This window comes from Sorex araneus, chromosome 3, assembly GCF_027595985.1.
Source record: "Sorex araneus isolate mSorAra2 chromosome 3, mSorAra2.pri, whole genome shotgun sequence".
In the NCBI taxonomy this organism is placed as follows: Eukaryota; Metazoa; Chordata; class Mammalia; order Eulipotyphla; family Soricidae; genus Sorex; species Sorex araneus.
In genome coordinates this window covers 97,060,689-97,079,374 of record NC_073304.1, presented here as the reverse complement: position 1 = coordinate 97,079,374, position 18,686 = coordinate 97,060,689, and the positions used below count along the sequence as shown (strand labels likewise).

At 45.0% G+C, this 18,686-nt stretch overlaps 1 protein-coding gene across 1 annotated transcript in view; it reads left to right on the top strand.

Annotated features, from left to right (window-relative positions):
* The window catches only part of SCAPER (S-phase cyclin A associated protein in the ER), a 363,121-nt gene that overhangs the window by 255,138 nt on the left and 89,297 nt on the right, over window positions 1-18,686 (top strand). The window contains exon 25 of the mRNA XM_055130600.1: window positions 12,494-12,617. Within this exon, the coding sequence (XP_054986575.1) occupies window positions 12,494-12,617 (124 nt within the window). The remainder of the gene's footprint in view (window positions 1-12,493; window positions 12,618-18,686) is intronic.

The following is an 18,686-nucleotide window of genomic DNA, read 5'->3' as shown; positions in this document are numbered from 1 at the left end:
GCAGAACTGAAATAATTTATTTTGTATTGTTTGTTATGAATAAATGCTCCAAAAAAAAACTTTTCTTAGAGGGGAGTGTGTGAAGAATGTTGAATTTCACCTAGGGGCCATTATAAGAGATTACTTATATGTATCTCTTACATATTAATAATATTTGTCATTACTTATAATAACATAAATAATATACTTGCATATTATTACGTATTGGGGGCTCTTCCAGGGTCAAGGGAATAGGCCCATTTTTGTTACTGTTTTTGGCATATGGAATACGCCACAGTAGCTTGCCAGACTCTGCCATGCAGGTGGCATGTCCTGTTGTTTCACTCTTTGCCAGTTGGTACTGTTGCCACCCCCTTACCATGATGAGGCGGTGAACCATCAAGGAGGCAGTGTTGAGAAGTACAAGCAGGGAAAGGCTGCTAAAATCTCAGGGCCGAACTGAAATGAAGAAGGACTAAAATGACTGTCTGCGCTTTTAATGCACATACTCTGGCATCGGAAGCACCCATCAAGGACCTGTTGGTGCAAGTGCAGAAGATCAAGTATGACATCATTCGATCGACTGACATGAGAAGGCATCAATCACATCATGCCGTTTTCGACACTGGAGAAGAACTGTTCCTCGGAACATGCAACAGTAGAGGCATCTTTGGTGTTGGTGTCCTCATCAACATGAACTTGGCCATGAGCATCGATTCATTTGAATGCCTAACAACTCGAATTGGACGCTTACATTTGAATAGATGTGGCTCATTGGCAGCAGTTTTTATCTTCATCGTCTACGCACCAACATCCAACTATGACGAAGAGGAAATTGAGAAGTTCTGCATGGAGCTGGGGAAGTTCTATAAAGAAGACCACACCTTCTACAAGGTCATTGTCAGTGAGTTTAATGCCAAGATAGGACCGAGAAGGTCGCCCAAAGAACTCCACATTGGGACCCACAGCCTAGAATGGAATGAACAGGGTGAGAGACTGTCTGAGTTCATCATGTTGACCAAGACTATCCACGGTGACTCGCAGTTCCAGAATGCTGAATCTTAACATTGGACATGGGAGTCTTCCGGTGCACAGTTCCACAATGAAATTGACCACATCATATTCGACGATTTTGCCTGACCAATATCGCTAAACAAATAAGAAACTGGATATTATTATTATTATGCTAATATCTATGCCCTTTCAACACCAAGATTTTCCATATCAAAGAAAAGGGAGGGAACTGTTCCATAGAAGAATTTGAAGGGAAAACCAAAATCAACCCAGAATTTGCTTCTTTTTTTTTTTTTTTTTTTTTTTTTGCTTTTTGGGTCACACCCAGCGATGCTCAGGGGTCACTCCTGGCTCTGCACTCAGAAATTACCCCTGGCCGTGCTCAGGGGACCATATGGGATGCTGGGAATCGAACCCAGGTCAGCTGCATGCAAGGCAAACGCCCTACCCGCTCAGAATTTGGACTTAATTAGGAAATATCACTACTTGTTTTGGGTTTGGGGCCACACCCAGTGGTGCTAAGGGCTTACTCCTGGCTCTGTACTGAGGAATTACTCCTGGCAGGGCTTGGAGGACCAGATGTGGTGCCAGGGATCAAACCCAGGTCAGCCACATACAAGGCAAGCAGCCTGCCCATTTTAACTATCTCTCTAAAACCTGAAAAACGATTTTTTCTTTACGTGAGGAAGGGATTCCTCCAATCTGTGTGTTCATTCTGAGTACTTAGAACAAGTTACGGGAGAGGTGACGATGACTTTGGTGTGTGTTCTGCTTGAGATTCGGAAGACAGCTGTCCCTCCGTCAGTACATCTCTGTGTACAGTTGGCTCTGAGCGGCGCTCTAGGAGAGCCCCAGACAGGAGGATCCGGGCAAGACCTTGCCCACAGGGATCTCAGTGTCAGTTAACATGTTGGCTCTGAGCTGCCATTTCTCACCATCCATCTGGCAGCTTTGTCGGGTGGCTCTGAACTAAAGTATAACATGAAATTATGGTAACAATAACCATTTCTGTTGGAGCATCCTGTCTGGTGGGCCGTCTAGGTGTGAGTCACTGGTGGTACATGCCAGTGTCAGCTTGTTAGTAGAATTTGCAGTGGTTTGTGTGGGTCTGTTTTCAGCGTCTGGTAATGGCACGTTCAGCACATTCTGTGAGAAGCCACTTGCGTGGCAGGTGCAATTAGCTCATTAGAATTCTGTGTGTGCAACCAGAACAATAGTACAGTGGCTAAGGAGGCACTTGCCTTGCATGCAGCCAACCCGGGCTAGATCTTCAGTATCCCATTTGGTTCCTTGAGCACCACCAGGAGTCATTCCTGAGTGCAGAGCCAGGAGTAACCCCTGAGCACTGCTGGGTGTGGCCCAGAAACAAAAAGCAAACCAAAAAATTCTATTTCTACTTTCAGTCTCCCTCATCATAGATAATTCACTTTACAATTAAAGAAGTTTACTCTGGAGCTTTAGGAAATGGTGAATAAGAACATAAAAGATTTCTGAAATTCTTGATGTGAACTATATGTCTTTGGCAAATGGTGATATGTTCAGGGTTCTAAGCTTAAACATCCCCCTCTCCCTGCCCTGTGGAATGGTTATAATTCCACCTCTGTGGTTGGATCTAGAGCCATGGTCTCCAGCTGCTGGTGTAGAAAGGTTAAAAAATGCCTTGAGAACCCCAATCTGTGGGCCCGTGTGAAGACAGGTGCCAGTCCACAGGTGCATAAGGGCTGAAGAATGCCGCCAAACTATTGTCTTACCTCAAATTTACTGGTCTCATTTGCTCACCAACCTCTGTGATCCTCTCTGAGAGGGAATCCCATGTGTGCACTTGTATATGAGGGATGAAACAGTCACTGATGAAAATTCCTCATTGTTCTTTTTAGCTCTGTTGTGTTAAGACTCTTGATCGTTGCTCTGATCTTGGCATAAGATTCTCTTCTTTGGAACTTATCACCTCCACTCTCTTCATAAATGGAAGCTATGTATTATATATTCGATAACAACAAGTCTCACAATGAAGATGTTACTGGTGCCGGCTCAAGCAAATACAGTATCACTGTCATCCCATTGTTCATTGATTTGCTCAAGTGAAGCAAAATTTTGGCATATCGAATACACCACGGGGAGCTTGCCAGGCTCTGCTGTGCGGGAAAAATACTCTGAGTAGTTTGCCAGGCTCTCCGAGAGGGACAGAGGAATCGAATCCAGGTCGGCCTCGTGCAAGGCAAACTCCTAACCCGCTGTGCTATCGCTCCAGATGTATTATATATTCAATCCTTAATGCAGGACCAAGAGAGATAATAGAGAGGATATGCTGCTTGCTTTGCTTACCGTGGACCCGGGTTCAACCCCCAGGGCCCAATATGGTTCCCCGAAACCCAATAGAAGTGATTCCTGAGCTTAGAGCCAAGAGTGAGCCCTGAGGATTCCAGGTATGATTCATAAACCAATAAATAAATAAACCCAAATGCAAATGAAAGATATTTTGTGAGGCCGGAGTGATAGCACAGTGGGTATCCGACCCAGGTCCAATTCCTGGCATCCCATATAGTCATCCCATCCCCCTACCCCACCCTTGTGCACTGCAAGGAGTAATTCCTGAGTCAGAGCCAGGGGCATCAGCATCCCTGAGCATCACCAGATGTGACCCAAAAAGTTAAAAAAAAAAAAGGGGGTTGGAGTAGAGCCCAAATAATAATGGTGGGCTTGGTGTCAAAATATTGAATGTAATCAAAGTAGAGAGAGAGTAACATGGAAATCGTCTGGCATACAGGTAGGGGGAGGGTGCGGGATGGGGGGCATACTGGGGTTTTTGGTGATGGAAAATGTGCACTGGTGAAGGGTCAGGTGTTTCATCATTGTATGACCGAGACTTAAACCAAAAACTTTGTAACTGCTCTCACAGTGTTTCGATAAAAAAAATTCAAAAAAGTTTAAAAAATTAAATAAAGATATTTTGCAATGTATACTATACATGAAATGGGAAGGAATGGGAGTGAAGATAGACAGTTGACAACTACACCACCTCCGCTTTGCTGATGATATCTTTCTCATAACGCCAAACATTAGCCAAGTGGCACAAATGATGGCCAATTTCGACCATGAGTGTGGAAAGGCCGGACTGCATCTGAATCTCACCAAGACAATGTTTATGAAAAATGAACTAGTCCCTGACATTCCATTTGCTCTCAATGGAACGAACATCTCTGAATGCAGTAGCTGTTGTGTACCTGGGTCGAGAACTCAACATGAGGAACGATTTGGTGCGAGAACTGCGCAGGAGTAAGAGAGTAGTGTGGAACGCCTTCAAGCGCGTCAAGTAAGTGGTTAAGAGGACGAAGAACCTCCGGCTCCAGGCACATCTTTTTGACTCCACTGTTCTTCCTGCACTAATATACGCCTCAGAGACCTGGGCCCTAGCAAACAGGATGAGAACGCTATTCGGGTCTCCCAAAGAGGAATCGAAAGATCTATGCTAGGAAAGATCTATGCTAGGAGTATCACATTTCACTCAAGTGAGAGAAAGAATCTAAGAATCTGGAGTTCTTTTTTTCTTTTTTTTTTTCTTCTTTTTTTTTTTTTGCTTTTTGGGTCACACCCAGCAATGCACAGGGGTTACTCCTGGCTTTGCACTCAGGAATTACTCCTGGCAGTGCTTGGGGGACCATATGGGATGCCGGGGATCAAACCCGGGTTGGCCGCGTGCAAGGCAAATGCTCTACCCGCTGTGCTATCGCTCCGGCCCCAAGAATCTGGAGTTCTGACTTCCATTGACGATCAAGAATGAGGGACACTGTCTCGTTTGCCAAGGTGTCGAAAATCAGATGGGCTGGACACATAATTCGATTCAGAGATGACAGCTGGACTAGAGCTGTTACCAACTGGGATTCCACAGGACGTCAAAAGACCACATGGCCGCCCACCAACAAGATAGTCAGACTTCTTGGTCAAAACCCTGAATGAATGATTTGAGGCTCTTCCTGTTCCTGGAGCGAGCAGATATCATTGGGCTACACTAGCACGCAACAGGGACAAATGGAAACGTTACTGGCGCCCACTCGAGCAAATCGAGGATCAACGGAAAGACAAGTGATACAAGTGATACTATGCATTAAGGCACTATTTGTTGGGAAGAGGAGGGGCTGTACCTGGTGATTCTCCCAGTGCAGTATTCAGGCAACCATCCTGTGCTGGGGATCAAACCCAGGCTTCCCAATGCTCGAGCCAGCTCTCCTGCCCTGGGTGTTCTAAGCCTAAAAGGACTATTAAAACACATCTGCTCTCTTGTTATGTGTCTCGGCAAACAGTGTTTTCTGAATGGCTTCGCCACTACCACTGCATAAAAACTTTCCTCTGCACACTTCCCCAGTTACGTGTGATCAGAGTCTGCTGGTCACACCTGGGCATCTTCTGTGTCCTGTGTCCTGGGACCTTTTGGTGCTGCTCTTACTGTTTCATACCTGTATCACATTCCCTTCCTTTTCCTGTGTAAGCGCGTCTCAGAGCTAATGGCCAGCAGTTTCTGCCATGCGTTGTAGTTTCTCCCGTTTTCCAAAGCGAATGTTTCCAGCAGAAGCCTTACTGACGTCAGGTTCGCCTGTGAAGTCGTGACCACTTGACGCAGAGAGCTTTGTCTCAGTCCGGTCACAGCCTCCTCCTGACAGAACGGACAGTGAGATTTTCATGTCTTCTCAGAAGATACTTTTTTTAATCCTGGGCTTTTCTTTTTGATGTTGCAAAGTGCCTCCAGTCATTGGCGTTTTAAATTACAGGGAAAGCTGCTTGGGCAGACCACCCAGGCTGGGTTCAAAGCCGTGGTCTTTCTCAGACAGGTGCTCTTCAAATAGACGCTGTCTTTCAAGCACGTTTAACTGAATGGACAAGTTTTTCCTGACCCGGAGATTTTGACTCTCTCTCTCTCTGTCTGTCTCTGTCTCTGTCTGCTTCTCTCTCTCTCTCTCTCTCTCTCTCTCTCTCTCTCTCTCTCTCTCTCTCCTCTCTCTCTCTCCCTCCCTCTTCTCGCTTTCTCCCTCTTCTGTTCTCTCTCCCACCCTCTCTCTCTCTCTCTCTCTCTCTCTCACACACACACATACACACACACACTCTTAGGTACTATTGTTCTTTTCTTCTCTGTCTGTCTCCTCTTCTCCCTCTCTCCCCCACCCTTTCTCTCTGTCTCTCTCTGTCTCTGTCTCTCTGTCTCTGTCTCTCTCTCCCACCCCCCCCACACACACACAGACACACTCTTAGGCATTATGGTTCTTCCCCGCCTCTCTCTTTCTCCTTCTTCTCACTCTCTCCCCCACCCTCTCTTTCTCTCACACACACACACATACACACACACATACACTCTTAGGAATTATTGTTCTTTTCTTCTCTGTCTCTCTCCCTCTCCCTCTTCTCCTTCTCTCCCCCAACCTCTCTCTCTCTCTCTCTCTCTCTCTCTCTCTCTCTCTCTCTCTCTCTCTCTCTCACACACACACACACACACACACACAGTCTTAGGTATTATTGTTCTTTTCTTCTCTCTCTCTCTCTCTCATCAGAAAGTATTCTGCTGGTGAGTTTCTTGCAGAGGGTTTTGTGAGCCCGAGGCTAAGGGTGCACATTCCACACTCCACCAGCAAATATGTTTCCTCTCCTATAAAGCACAGAGACATGAAGATGGACTTGCAGACTCGTTTTCCCATGTATGCATCATGTCTGGGTCTCTCATGCTTGTGCTATTTCACAAAATAATTTTAAGACGGGGTCAGGGATCCTATTGAAGGAAGGCAACAGCAGAAACTCTAAACCGAGGTCATAAAAAGTTATCATCAAAAACCAAAGGAAAAAATAGGATGGAATGTCAGGCGAGGGCTGTACATTGCTGCCAGGACAAGTGGAGTTCCCTGATTTTTGTGGGGGGGTTTTGTTTGTTGGTTTGGTTTGGTTTGGTTTGGTTTGGGAGGCCACACCCGGCAGTGCTCAGGCGTTACTCCTGGCCCTGCACTCTGGGGTCACTCCTGGTGGGGCTCAGGTCACCAGATGCAGTGCCAGGGATTAAACCTGGTAGGTCACTTGCAAAGCGTGTCCTTCCCTCCCTCTGTCATCTCTCTGCCTTTGAAAGTAAGACGGCACAGGCCAGGGAGACGGCTTAAAGAAACGCCTTGCATGCTCCGAGGCCCAGAGTTCAACCCCGGGCACGTGTGGCACCTTGAGCCCCTCCAGGTGGGCCTTCCTTCGTCACCTCCCAGCTCACCCTCACAGCGCCCAGCACCACCAGGCCAAATAGCGCTGCTTCACAGTCTGTGCACAGAACCGGCTGACTGAGCTCCTCCTGTGACCCCCGGCTCCCCCCTGCTCTCCGGAGCACCAGTCGAGAGTCAGGAGGTCCTGTAAAGAGTCAGGTCCTCTGCAGGTTGACTCCAGAGCAATGCTGACCTTATCCACTGGGGGCGCTGCTCCCTCCAAGGCCAGCACCTCAGGACATTGGGGACCAATGAGGCGGGGGCAGCACACAGCTGTCTATCATACCGGGTCGCCAAGAGTGGGTCCCTCCAGCTGCAGGTTTGAGATTCAGAAATCAAATGAAGGAGCACAAGTTATCTGACTGGTTCTGGACATCCAGAAAAATGTCACCAGGAAGTCCACTGCAAGAGAAACTCCTGTTTCCTAATCTTGCTTCTTTGCAGTTGCAGCCAAGACAGAAAGACAGCCACGACTCCCACCCCCAGCCAGGCCCTGTGTGATGCCCCTGGCCTGTGTGTCTTCAGAAGGACGCGTAGGCATGCCACAGCTGGCACCTGTGATACCTAAGGTGGGGGGATACTGAGTAACTAAGGACTAGACATTCTTTCCACGCTGCCCTTCATTGTGCATTTATACTGTGGGTGACGTTTCTGTTCAGAAAGTCAGAAGGGTAAAGAAGCCCCAACTTCAGTCCCTCCCCCCACGTGACCCTGGTGACCTCCCCCTAGTACCCCACAACCTGGCCCAGCACTGAAGTGGTAGGCCCACCCCAGAGAGGCCCCAGGCTCCTGTGCAATGCTGAGGGGTGGGGGTGGGGCGGGGGCTCCCCCACCTCACCTCCAAAAGTTATGAGGGCAAAAATCTTTTAAATTTTATTTTAGGCACCATGGTTTACAATACTGTTCGTAGGAAGGTTTCATGCATAAAACAGCCCAGCGCCCTCCACCAACGTGTCCTCTTCCCTTCACCATTGTCCCAGGGACCCCCCCCACCCCTCACCGTGGTAAGCTTCCTACTAAAAACGAGGTCAAGTTTTCAATCGAAAATTTTCAATTTTCAATCAAAAATCAATATATTTTGTTGGACTACAAAGGAACATGCCCCCAGGCCTCTAAGGAACCTTTCAAGTATATCACAGTGATTCAATTTTTGAAAAAACTTTTTTTTTTTTAAAGACTCCCCTCTCTGAGAATAGGCAGCAGTAACGATGCTGGACCCCTGGCTTCTGCTCAGAGAAACTGATTTGTATCAATTCTGCAGTTTAGGCTTCTAAGTAAGAAAGCATTCTGCAGCTTCTTTATTTATTTTTTTTAATTTTATTGAATCACCATGAGATAGTTACAAGCTTTCATGTTTGAGTTACAATCTCACAATGATCAAACACCCATCCCTCCACCAGTGCACATTCCCCACCACCAATATCCCCAGTATACACTCCCTTTCCCACTCTCCCCCTGCCTCCATGGCAGACAGTATTACCCATACTCTGCTTTTGGGCATTATGGCTTGCAGCACAGGCACTGAGAGGTCATCATGTTTGGCCCATTATCTATCTGCAGCTTCTTTAAAAAAATAAAATGAAATGAAGACTACTGTCAGAATTAAAACACACATAGAAATCTTTTGTCATTATCCTTTTGTTAAGTATATATTTCTAAGAATAAGCGGGGGAGAAGACAGGAAACTCAAATAATGAGTTATCTTGATAGTAGTTTGTTGGGTTGTTTTTTGGTTTGGGGTTTTTTTTTTACCATTTCCTTTTGCCTCTCCCAAAGTTATGATAATTATTTTGTAGTCAGTTTTGAAAGTGAAAACAAACACTTGTTTGCAGAATCTCTACCTGGGATTTATGAAGGATTTTCCAGGGAGATTCTCCAACCAGAGAGTCGTAGGCGGGTTACGGGTAGGCCAAGGTAATCTTGAGTGGTCCTTGGGGACTGAGGGGGGCCAGACACCACTGAATCTCCCCCTGAGTCCCTTCGGCTTACAGTCCTCTCCACCTCTCTCCTGTAACACTATTTGGAGAATTCATCACGTCCTTATTCTGTAGATACAACTTCTGGAGTGTGTTTTGATTTGATTCAGTTTATTGGGCTGGAGCGATAGTCCAGCGGGTGGGTGTTTGCCTTGCATGGAACTGACCTGGGTTCAATTCCCGGCATCCCGTATGGTCCTCCAAGCACTTACTGAGCACTGTAGAGCCATGAGTAATCCCTGAGCATTGCTGAGTATGACCCAGCCTTTCTCCCCTAGAAAAAAAATTAAATTTTCTTTTGTGCCTTATTCATGACAATACTAATACTCAGAACACTCTCAGTTGCAAAGTATTTAACTCTGTGCCAGGCACGGTCCTAAGTACTTCACATTCTGTTCTCTCCCGTAATTCTCCTAACAGCCTTGTGGGTTTAGTTATCCCAGTTTTGTAGGTTAAAAAAAAATGGGTGTTAATATGTTAAATTGTTAACTAGCTAAATATCTAATATGGTGGAACTAGGAGCCTAACAGAGGTGAATATTATTCCAGTGCCCTCACTCTTAATATATATTTGGTTTTCAGGGCCATCAGTTGTGTGACACAAGGTGCAACTGTATCGAATAGATGATTTAAACAGTGGGGGTCTCTGCACCATTTCTCTCATACTAGGAATCAGCTCCATGAGACTTGCCTGCCCCATCCAGCTAGAAAATCTGAGACACCTGATTATTTGTCCAAGGAATGAAGACTCACTCACACAGCAGTTCTTAAAGAGAGGTTCTCATCTCTCACTGCATGGCTAAGTTGTCTGGAGAGCTTCTGACGCACCCACAGATGTCTAGAGCCTCTTCATCCTCAAATTGCAGCTCTGGGACTCAGGCAGCTCATTGATTTTAAACACCTATAGGTGATTCCCAGCCTCAGCCCACTGGAGTGCCCATACACTAGAGTATCACTGTATCACTGTCATCTCATTGTTCATCGATTTGCTCGAGCAGGTGCCAGTAAGTTTTCATTTGTCCCTGTCATGGGCTAGTGTAGCCCAATGGCATTTGCTCACTCCAGGAACACAAAGAGCATGTTGTTGTTACTGTTTTTGGAATATCAAATATGTCACAACTAGCTTGCCAGGCTCTGCCATGCAGGAAAAAAAATGAATTAAAAATAAAAATAAAGAGGTCACGCAGCCACATTTGCAGCCACGCACTCCATGAAAAATTGTGTCGCTCTCTTCCGGGAGCTTTGTTTTATAATCTCTTGATCTTGGCTGTTGATGAGATTACATGGCGCTGGGGGAAGTTTGTGGGTGTGACTGCCAAGCTACTGGAAAACTGGGGATCTGGTTGGAGGCCCAGTCCCGATCCAAGCAGGCTTGGAGATCTCAGCCACAGGTCCCACATACCTGGGTTCCTCTGTCGGTTCCCTCATGAGTGAGGCTCATCCAAGCGTGTGGAGAGTGGCCTTGAGCATGGCTGTGGCTGGGTTCTGGAGGTTTTTGGCTACCAGGGCTCTGCTTGGGTTGGGGAGGGAAACTCAACCTGCCCCACTCCAAAGGGGCTCTGGTGAAGACAGCCAGGTGCCAGGGCAGGAGATTCTGCATGGCTCTTCCGGGAGTTTTGTTTTATAGTCTCTGGATCTTGGCCTTAGATGAGATTACATGGCATCTGGGGGCAGTTTGTTACAGGAAAACTGGGGATCTGAGTGGAGGAGGCCCAGTCCCGATCTAAGCAGACTTGGAGATCTCAGTCACGGGTTCCCACATATCTGGGTTCCTCTGTCAGTTCCTTCATGTGTGAGACCTGTCCGAGTGTGTGGAGAGCGGCCTTCAGCATGGCTGTGGCTGGGTTTTGGAGGTTTTCAGCTGCCGGGGCTCTGCTTGGGGCCCCTGAGCACTGCCAGGAGTTATTCCTGGGTGCAGAGCCAGGAGTAACAACCTCTGAGTTTCATCGGGTGTGACCCAAAAAACCAACCCCCTCCCCAAAAATAGTTAAAGAGGTAAAAAATGTTTAAATTTACAGTTTTAAAATAAGGAAGTCACGGGTATTTGTAATAAGGATGCAATGTGCAACCTGGTGAGGACCATGGTTACTGATACTATATTGCATATTTTTGCTAAGAATGTAAATATTACAAGGAAAAAATAGCGAGAAAAAAATGGCATCTATGTATATATATTTGCTTATCTCACCACCTCAACATAATTTTTTTCTCTTTTTTGGGTCACACCTGGTGACGCACAGGGGTTCTGCCTGGCTGATGCACTCAGGAATTACTCCTGGCAGTGCTTGGGGGACCATATGGGATGCTGGGAAATGAACCCGGGTCGGCTGTGTGCAAGGCAAATGCCCTACCTGCTGTACTATCGCTCCAGCCCCCTCAACATAATTTGTACAGTTACCAAATCCTTATGTTGTACTGGAATTAATATAACATTAATATATGAATATAATTAATATAATACAATATTAAATGCTTATTATCATTGAGCGCCAAAACAATCAACCTAGTGTTCCCAAAGTCAGTGACACCAGGGGGGCACTGTAACTGTAGGGGGAGGGAGTGTGGGGCCTGTTGACTGAAGGAAGGTAGATGTCCCGGGGACTGCCTGGTGATTTTTTTTTTCCTGACACATAGACAGGAGACGAAATAATTTTGGCAACCTCTGTTTTAAACGTAACTTAGGGCTCTTTCGGTCCCTAAGAGTAAAACATTTCTTACACCAGTTTGATCTTGGACAACCCCCCAGGCCCTCCTTTATTTACACTTGGGATTCATATCCACACAGCCTCCAAGCAGTGTGCTCCCCACACCCCTGAGCATTGACATGCTTGTCCCACAGAGAAAGCCCCTTCGCTTCTCCCCAGGGTCTCCCCCTATCCATTCATTCATTCATTTCCCCTTCTCTTGGACCAAGAGCTCTATCAGTAGTGCCTTTGACAGACCCTTACCACCCCCCCACCTGTGTATTCAAAAACTCCCCAAACTCCTCCGTGACATCTAATCTTAGATTACTAAGACATTATCAGATTAGACAGATAAATATGTTTCCATTGCTGATACAATGAAGATATTAATGAATCATCAGTGATTATTAGGAACTGACAGACACTGGGCTTTGGATGAACATGATAAGCTCTGATTTGTAACTGGCGGCCTTTCAACCCAGTAATCACTGACTCAGGTGTTGAGAATGACTTCCATTCCTGGCCTATTGCTTTCATACCATTCATTTTATGTCTTTTAAATTGTTTAGAGAAGAGCTCCTCGGGTCTCATAAATGGTGTTTTTCTCCTCCTGTTAGGTCTCTCTGCAACGCAATCAGTGTTTACAGCCTCACCTGCAGTAACTGCTCAGAAAACTGCTCCAATGTTCTGTTCAGTAACAAGATTACCTTTCTAATGGACCTCTTGATACACCAGTTGACGGTATGTAATATTGGTTTGAGTTAACAGCCTAAGAAATATTCCCTGTGGAGAAAACGAAAAGAATTTGGCTTATTTACTCTCCAGATGGGAGGGGGAAAAAAAGAAAAAAAAGCAAAAAGCGAAGATGATTAAGAGAGTGAATGAAAACAGGTTCTGGCACAGAAACCTGTAAACTTGAAAATCTTAGAGTGGATTCTCCAAAGTTTCAGAATTTAATAATATTACACTAGTAACACTTTTTTTTTTTTGGCTTTTTGGGTCACACCCAGCAATGCACAGTGGTTACTTCTGGTTCATGCACTCAGGAATTACTCCTGGCAGTGCTCAGGGCACCATATGGGAAGCTGGGAATCAAACCCGGATCGGCTGCATGCAAGGCAAATGCCCTACCCACTGTGCTATTGCTCCAGCCCCTGGTAACATTTTTAAGATCACATATGTACATGGTCAGGATGGAGTTGAGGAGTTGGTTGAACTCAAAGCAAAGCTTCTGAGACCTCAGAAGAGTAATGTAGAAGAGAAAGAAATGGAGAAAGTGCCCCAGGCTTTCCTGCCAGCTCTGCAAAGGGATACAAAACGGTTGTGTAATCATGAACTGCTTTGTAATGCTCTAAAAATAAGTAAATAAAGATAAAATTTTTAAAAAAAGGTTGTGTAAGGACCAGAGATATTTAAATAATAATAATACGTAGCAAGAAACTCCTCCCCACTCAGAAGAGGGCATACCTGTTAGTCCCTTAGAAACAGGAGCAAGTACCCAATGGCAGCCTAACCTTTCCCTTCAGCTCACAGACGTGGCGAGAGGTAAGCTGGGCCTCTTAGCTAGAGATTTAGCTCTGTCGGCTGCAGTCTCCAGACCAGAGCCCTGGGGCCAGAAGTTTCCTGGTGAAATTTCTGAGTCCCTGAGGGATTGGCACAAAATCACTCTCAAGCTGTCAGTTTACAACATGGGGGATGTGTTTTTCAGAACCAATTTACTTTTTCTCTGCAGAGTTCTAATAACTCTTCCTAAGCTGCATGGTTTTTGCTCTTTCTCCCCCGCCCCTCCTCTCTCTAGTTCATTTTTAAGCATTCTGTAGACCTTAATGTGTAAAGGCACCTTCTTTGTGAGACCTTTCCCGACCTGACTCTCCAAATCAAGGTTGGGTCGTTTTGGCGGGAGAGCCTAGACATCGTATCTCTCCGAGATCTGATCACATAGGATTGAGACAAGTTGTTCGCTGTCTACTTTCCCTGCTAGCCATAAAATCAGTGAGGGTGAAAGTTACTGCTTCCCTCCAGGATCCTAGCACAGACACTGACTCTTAATGGAGTCAGTAGATATCAATGAACATACAGGTGAATTATCAAGTCTAGATTTTTGTGTGGGGGAGGGGAGTTGGTTCACACCTGGCAATGCACAGGGGTCACTCCTGGCTCTGCACTCAGGAATTACTCCTGGCAGTACTTGGGGGACCATATGGGATACTGGAAATTGAACACCGGGTTGGCCATGTGCAAGACAAATGCCCTAACGGCTGTGCTAGCTAATAGGGGCTAGAGTGATAGCACAGTGGGTAGGGCACTTGCCTTGCATATGGCTGACCTGGGTTCAATTCCTCCATCCCTCTCGGAGAGCCCAGCAAGTTACCGAGAGTATCCTGCCCGCACAGCAAAGCCTGGCAAGCTACCTTTGGCGTATTCCATATGCCCAAAACAGTAACAAGACTCGAAATGGAGACATTACTGGTGCCCACTCAAGGAAATTGATGAACAATGGGACAACAGTGCTACAGTGCTACTACAGGTGAATTAGTGGCACCCCACTTATCTCAAGCTGAAAATTAGACAGGAACTTTCAGCCTCATGCGTACCATCGAGTAGATTGATAATAAGAGGGGACTGTGGCAGGAGAAAACAAAAGTTCAAACCTAGAACTGTTACACAATCTAACAGTGGTGATGACATTATCACCATGACAATGAGTCATCACTTGAATTTTATGGTTTCATCCTTTAGTGAAAGCATTTTAATAGGACTCAACCACGTTAGCAGAACATTTTATCAGAAATAGTGGGAAGACGGGGACAAGGAGAGAAGACTTGGCCTCTGCTCGCATGATATGTCCTGGGCATTTTCTATTCTAGGTGTTTTGTTATATATTCCCACATTAGATGTTTAAAACACGAAATACCATTTTCCTATTTTGTAGGTCAGGACTGTTTGAGTCTCAGAGATGGTTGCTTCTGCCTTGGATTACAGAGACAGTAGGTCACAGAGCCTAGGGTCACACTTTCAGCACTGTCAAACCAAATTTAGGGATCTTGCCCACTCTGATACAGGAAAGATCAGGAAAGTGTCACCAATGGGAGGAAACATAATAAGTCTGATAATTAAATGTGATGTGCTGCCTAACCAGAAAAGGGATGAAAGCAGGGGAGTTTGGGGGATTCAAATAAGGTCTATAGAATACTCTTTGTGTTGGTTCATTGGGACTGTTCTGCTTTCGGAAATAATATGGCTGTGTAAGATGTTAACCGTGGACAGTACTAGGTGAAGACAGTGAAGCTGACACCTTTACATTCATTCCAAAATAAGAAGTGGAAATTTACGAAACAAACCCTGGCTCTCCCAGGATGTACTCTAAGAAACTTACCCTACACGGTCCTAGGAGAAGAGATAAGGCTGTGCTTGGAACAGAACAAGGAAGGGAAGAGAACAGTGCTTAGAGCTGAAGGGATGGCCAAGAAGATGGGCAGTCGGGGCCTTCTAGCCTTGCTCCGCGTGCCAGTCAAGTTCTCCTCTTGTTGAGAGAGAGCATGTGAGGGTGTTCATTTATTTACTCCCTTAATAATTATTAAGTGACTTCTAATTCCAGTTCTAGAGACATATAAGACCCTAGTTGTTGAGAAAATTCCTGCATAAGAGTGTGCACAGATCTGTGGATGGTGTGTAGTAGTAAGTGCTGCTATAGGAGGCCTATCCAAAGTAGGGTGGGAACTTGGGTGAAGGTCTGCAGAACTGGCTGGGGACCTAGACTCTGGCTCCTTAATAAGCGATAATAGCTATCATTTATTAAGTGCCAACCAGCTGCCGGGAGCTTGGAAGTAGCTTGATCCTCTCCCTCTTCTTTGAAAGGCCTGGTGTCCCTGAAATAATATTCCCTTGCTTGTGAGCTCAAGGCTTCTTGACTCTCAGAAAAACTTTTATCTCCCCACCAATGGATTTCACCATGTTCTGTGTTTATTTTGCTCAGTCCAGAGTTGGGAACCTGGGTCATTTGTTTGACAAACACATTTATCTCTCCTTTCCTTATACGTGGCACTTCCTGCTTTTTGCAGTTTCTTTTGGGCTCTTCACTAGTTGTCAATTCTTGCACTGCTCTGCCTGAATTTGTGACATTTGGAAGAGGAAAGCGTGTTTCCCGATTTGGGAAGGCAAAGGGTGGTGGTGGCTAATGATGGGAATTTTCACGTTTCTGGGAATCACTTGAATGCGTTTCTGGTTTTCTTCTGAACTGATTTTGATAGACATGGAACTGAAGCAGGGACCACTAACTTTTAAATAAGGAATAGATAACTCATTTTTCCAGAAGTATTAGAAGCATAAAAGAAGCTCATTAATTGCTATCTGGTAGAATTTATAAGATATATGATTATGAAACACTTCTTGTCATTCTTTAGCTGAGGTTGATTTAGAAGACATTTTCCCCCAATCTAAGTTTTTTGGAGGTTTTTTTTTTTTAGTGTCTTGAATTTCATTTTAGTACATACAAAAAACTAGGTAGTATCAGGGTTATAGAGATGAATTGGACAGCTCCTTCACTCTAGAATTCTGTGGTTAAGGAGAAAAGAAGTTTATGCATAAATATTAAAGAAGAAGCATAAGAAGTTCTGTAATGTAATAGGAGTTGTGGAACAGCCTGAGCGACCTAAAACAGTAGCTGATGCCTGTGAAATATTTGAATGAATGCATGCTTACTGGAAGTATTAGAGTCTTTTGGGGGAAAAATTAAAATTGATTATCCTTCAAGAAAAGTTGAACCTAATCAGAGAGAGAGAACAAAAGGGAATACCCTGCCATAGTGGCAGTGTGGGGTGGGGGGAGACAGGACTGGGGAGGGGGGGAGGGATGTTGGGTTTACTGGTGGTGGAGAATGGGCACTAGTGAAGGGATGGGTTATCAAACTTTGTAAGGGAGAAACATGAGCACAAAAATGTATAAATCTGTAACTGTACCCTCAAAAAAGAAAAAGACAATAAAGAACGAAAAAATTAAAAAAAAGAAAAGTTGAAAATTCTACAATTCTCTATTAAGTCTTTCACAGAAGATAAATTAGCACACACGATACTATTTAATATATATATATATATTTGTTTATTAAGGTACTGTGATTTACAAAGTTTCTTGAGTTTCAGGCAAATTTACGATACTTTTAAAGTACATTTGTTTTCTTGCAGTATGGATTCAAACTAAGATTTTTAGGATAAACCCTTTGGGGGATTTATTTGGAGGACCCACAATAGCAGTATATTTAAGTAGGTATAATCTAGAATAAAGGCTAGCATGGATGTATTATTTATTTATTTACTGGGGGGTGCTTTTTGGGTTACACCCAGTGATGCTCAGGGTTATTTCTAGTTCTGCACTCAGGAATTACTCCTGGCAGTGTTCAAGAGACCATATGGGGTACCGGGGATCCAATTTGGGTCAGCTCCATTCAAGGCAAATGCCCTACCTGCTGTAGTGTCGGTCTGGACCCAAAACAATAAGGCTTTAAAATATGTAATTTTAAGGAGATAACTTTCAGCAAGTTACTGTTAAGCACCTCTGTCTGAATCATTCATCTCAGCGCAAGGCATCTAGCCTGAGAATGTGTCCCTTGGATATTTGACATCTCCTTTGGACGCCAGACTTACACACCAGAGTGCAATACATTTAAAAGACCAGTGAGAGAGCAGGCATAGGATGTTTCCCCACAGAGGTGCTTAATAATATACAGACCAAAATTCCATTACAAGAATTCCAGAAGCCAGTGAAGATGTTGCATCGCACTGGGCAATCCCAGTGCTTAGAAATGAGTAAGAAAAGCTTCTCCCTTGCTTTGCAGTCAGCTCCCATCCTTAGCTAGCACAGTTCAGCACTTGCAGATAGTAGTCCAGTTCATGGGTTCCACCTCAGGTCGGAGCGAGAGTGAGTGCATCATTCTTAACATGATGGTTTTTTAGACTGGGAGCACTTACAGGGAACTTAGCACCCCTGAGAATATAGAACAGCAAGATATGATCCAAAGGGATGGAACACATGCCTTGCATAAGTGAGGCTTTGCATTCTATACCTGACACTTCATGGACCTTCAACCTTGTCTGGGTATAGCCCAGCTGACCCCCCACCCTCTCAGGCCCAAGTAGCATCACATTGCCTGGTGCAAACTCTGAACTCAAGCTGAGTATCACCTGTAGTGGCCCCCAGACTCTCCAGAACCACTGGGGAGGACTTTATATAGGAGAGAGGAAGGGAGGAAGGGAGGGAGGGAGGAAGGCAAGAAGGAAGGCAGGAAAGCAGGAAGGCAGGAAGGAAGGAAGGAAGGAAGGAAGGAAGGAAGGAAGGAAGGAAGGAAGGAAGGAAGGAAGGAAGGAAGGAAGGAAGGAAGGAAGGAAGGAAGGAAGGAAGGAAGGAAGGAAGGAAGGAAGGAAGGAAGGAAGGAAGGAAGTTGCAGTGCCAAAGACAGACACCAGATGGTGCAATATACAATCTCCTAAAAGAAACCAGCTTTTTTGATTTATTTTTTAAGAGCTATTTAGTTTAGCTTAGTTTCTTCCCAGATTTCCTCTAATGTTTTTGCTCTAATTTTTAAATATTTTTTAATTCAGTCACTGTGAAATTAGAAAGTTATTTATGATTGGGTTTCAGGCATACAATGTTTCAACATGAATCTCTTAACCAGTGTCCACTTCCCTCCACCAATGCCCCAGTCCCAAGACACCAACTTTTTATGGAAAAGTTATACATAATAGCCCTAGAGAAGCTGCAGCCCTCACAAAGAGTTTCAGATGCATCCAGAGCCCTAGCAGAGGTGATTGATTTCTT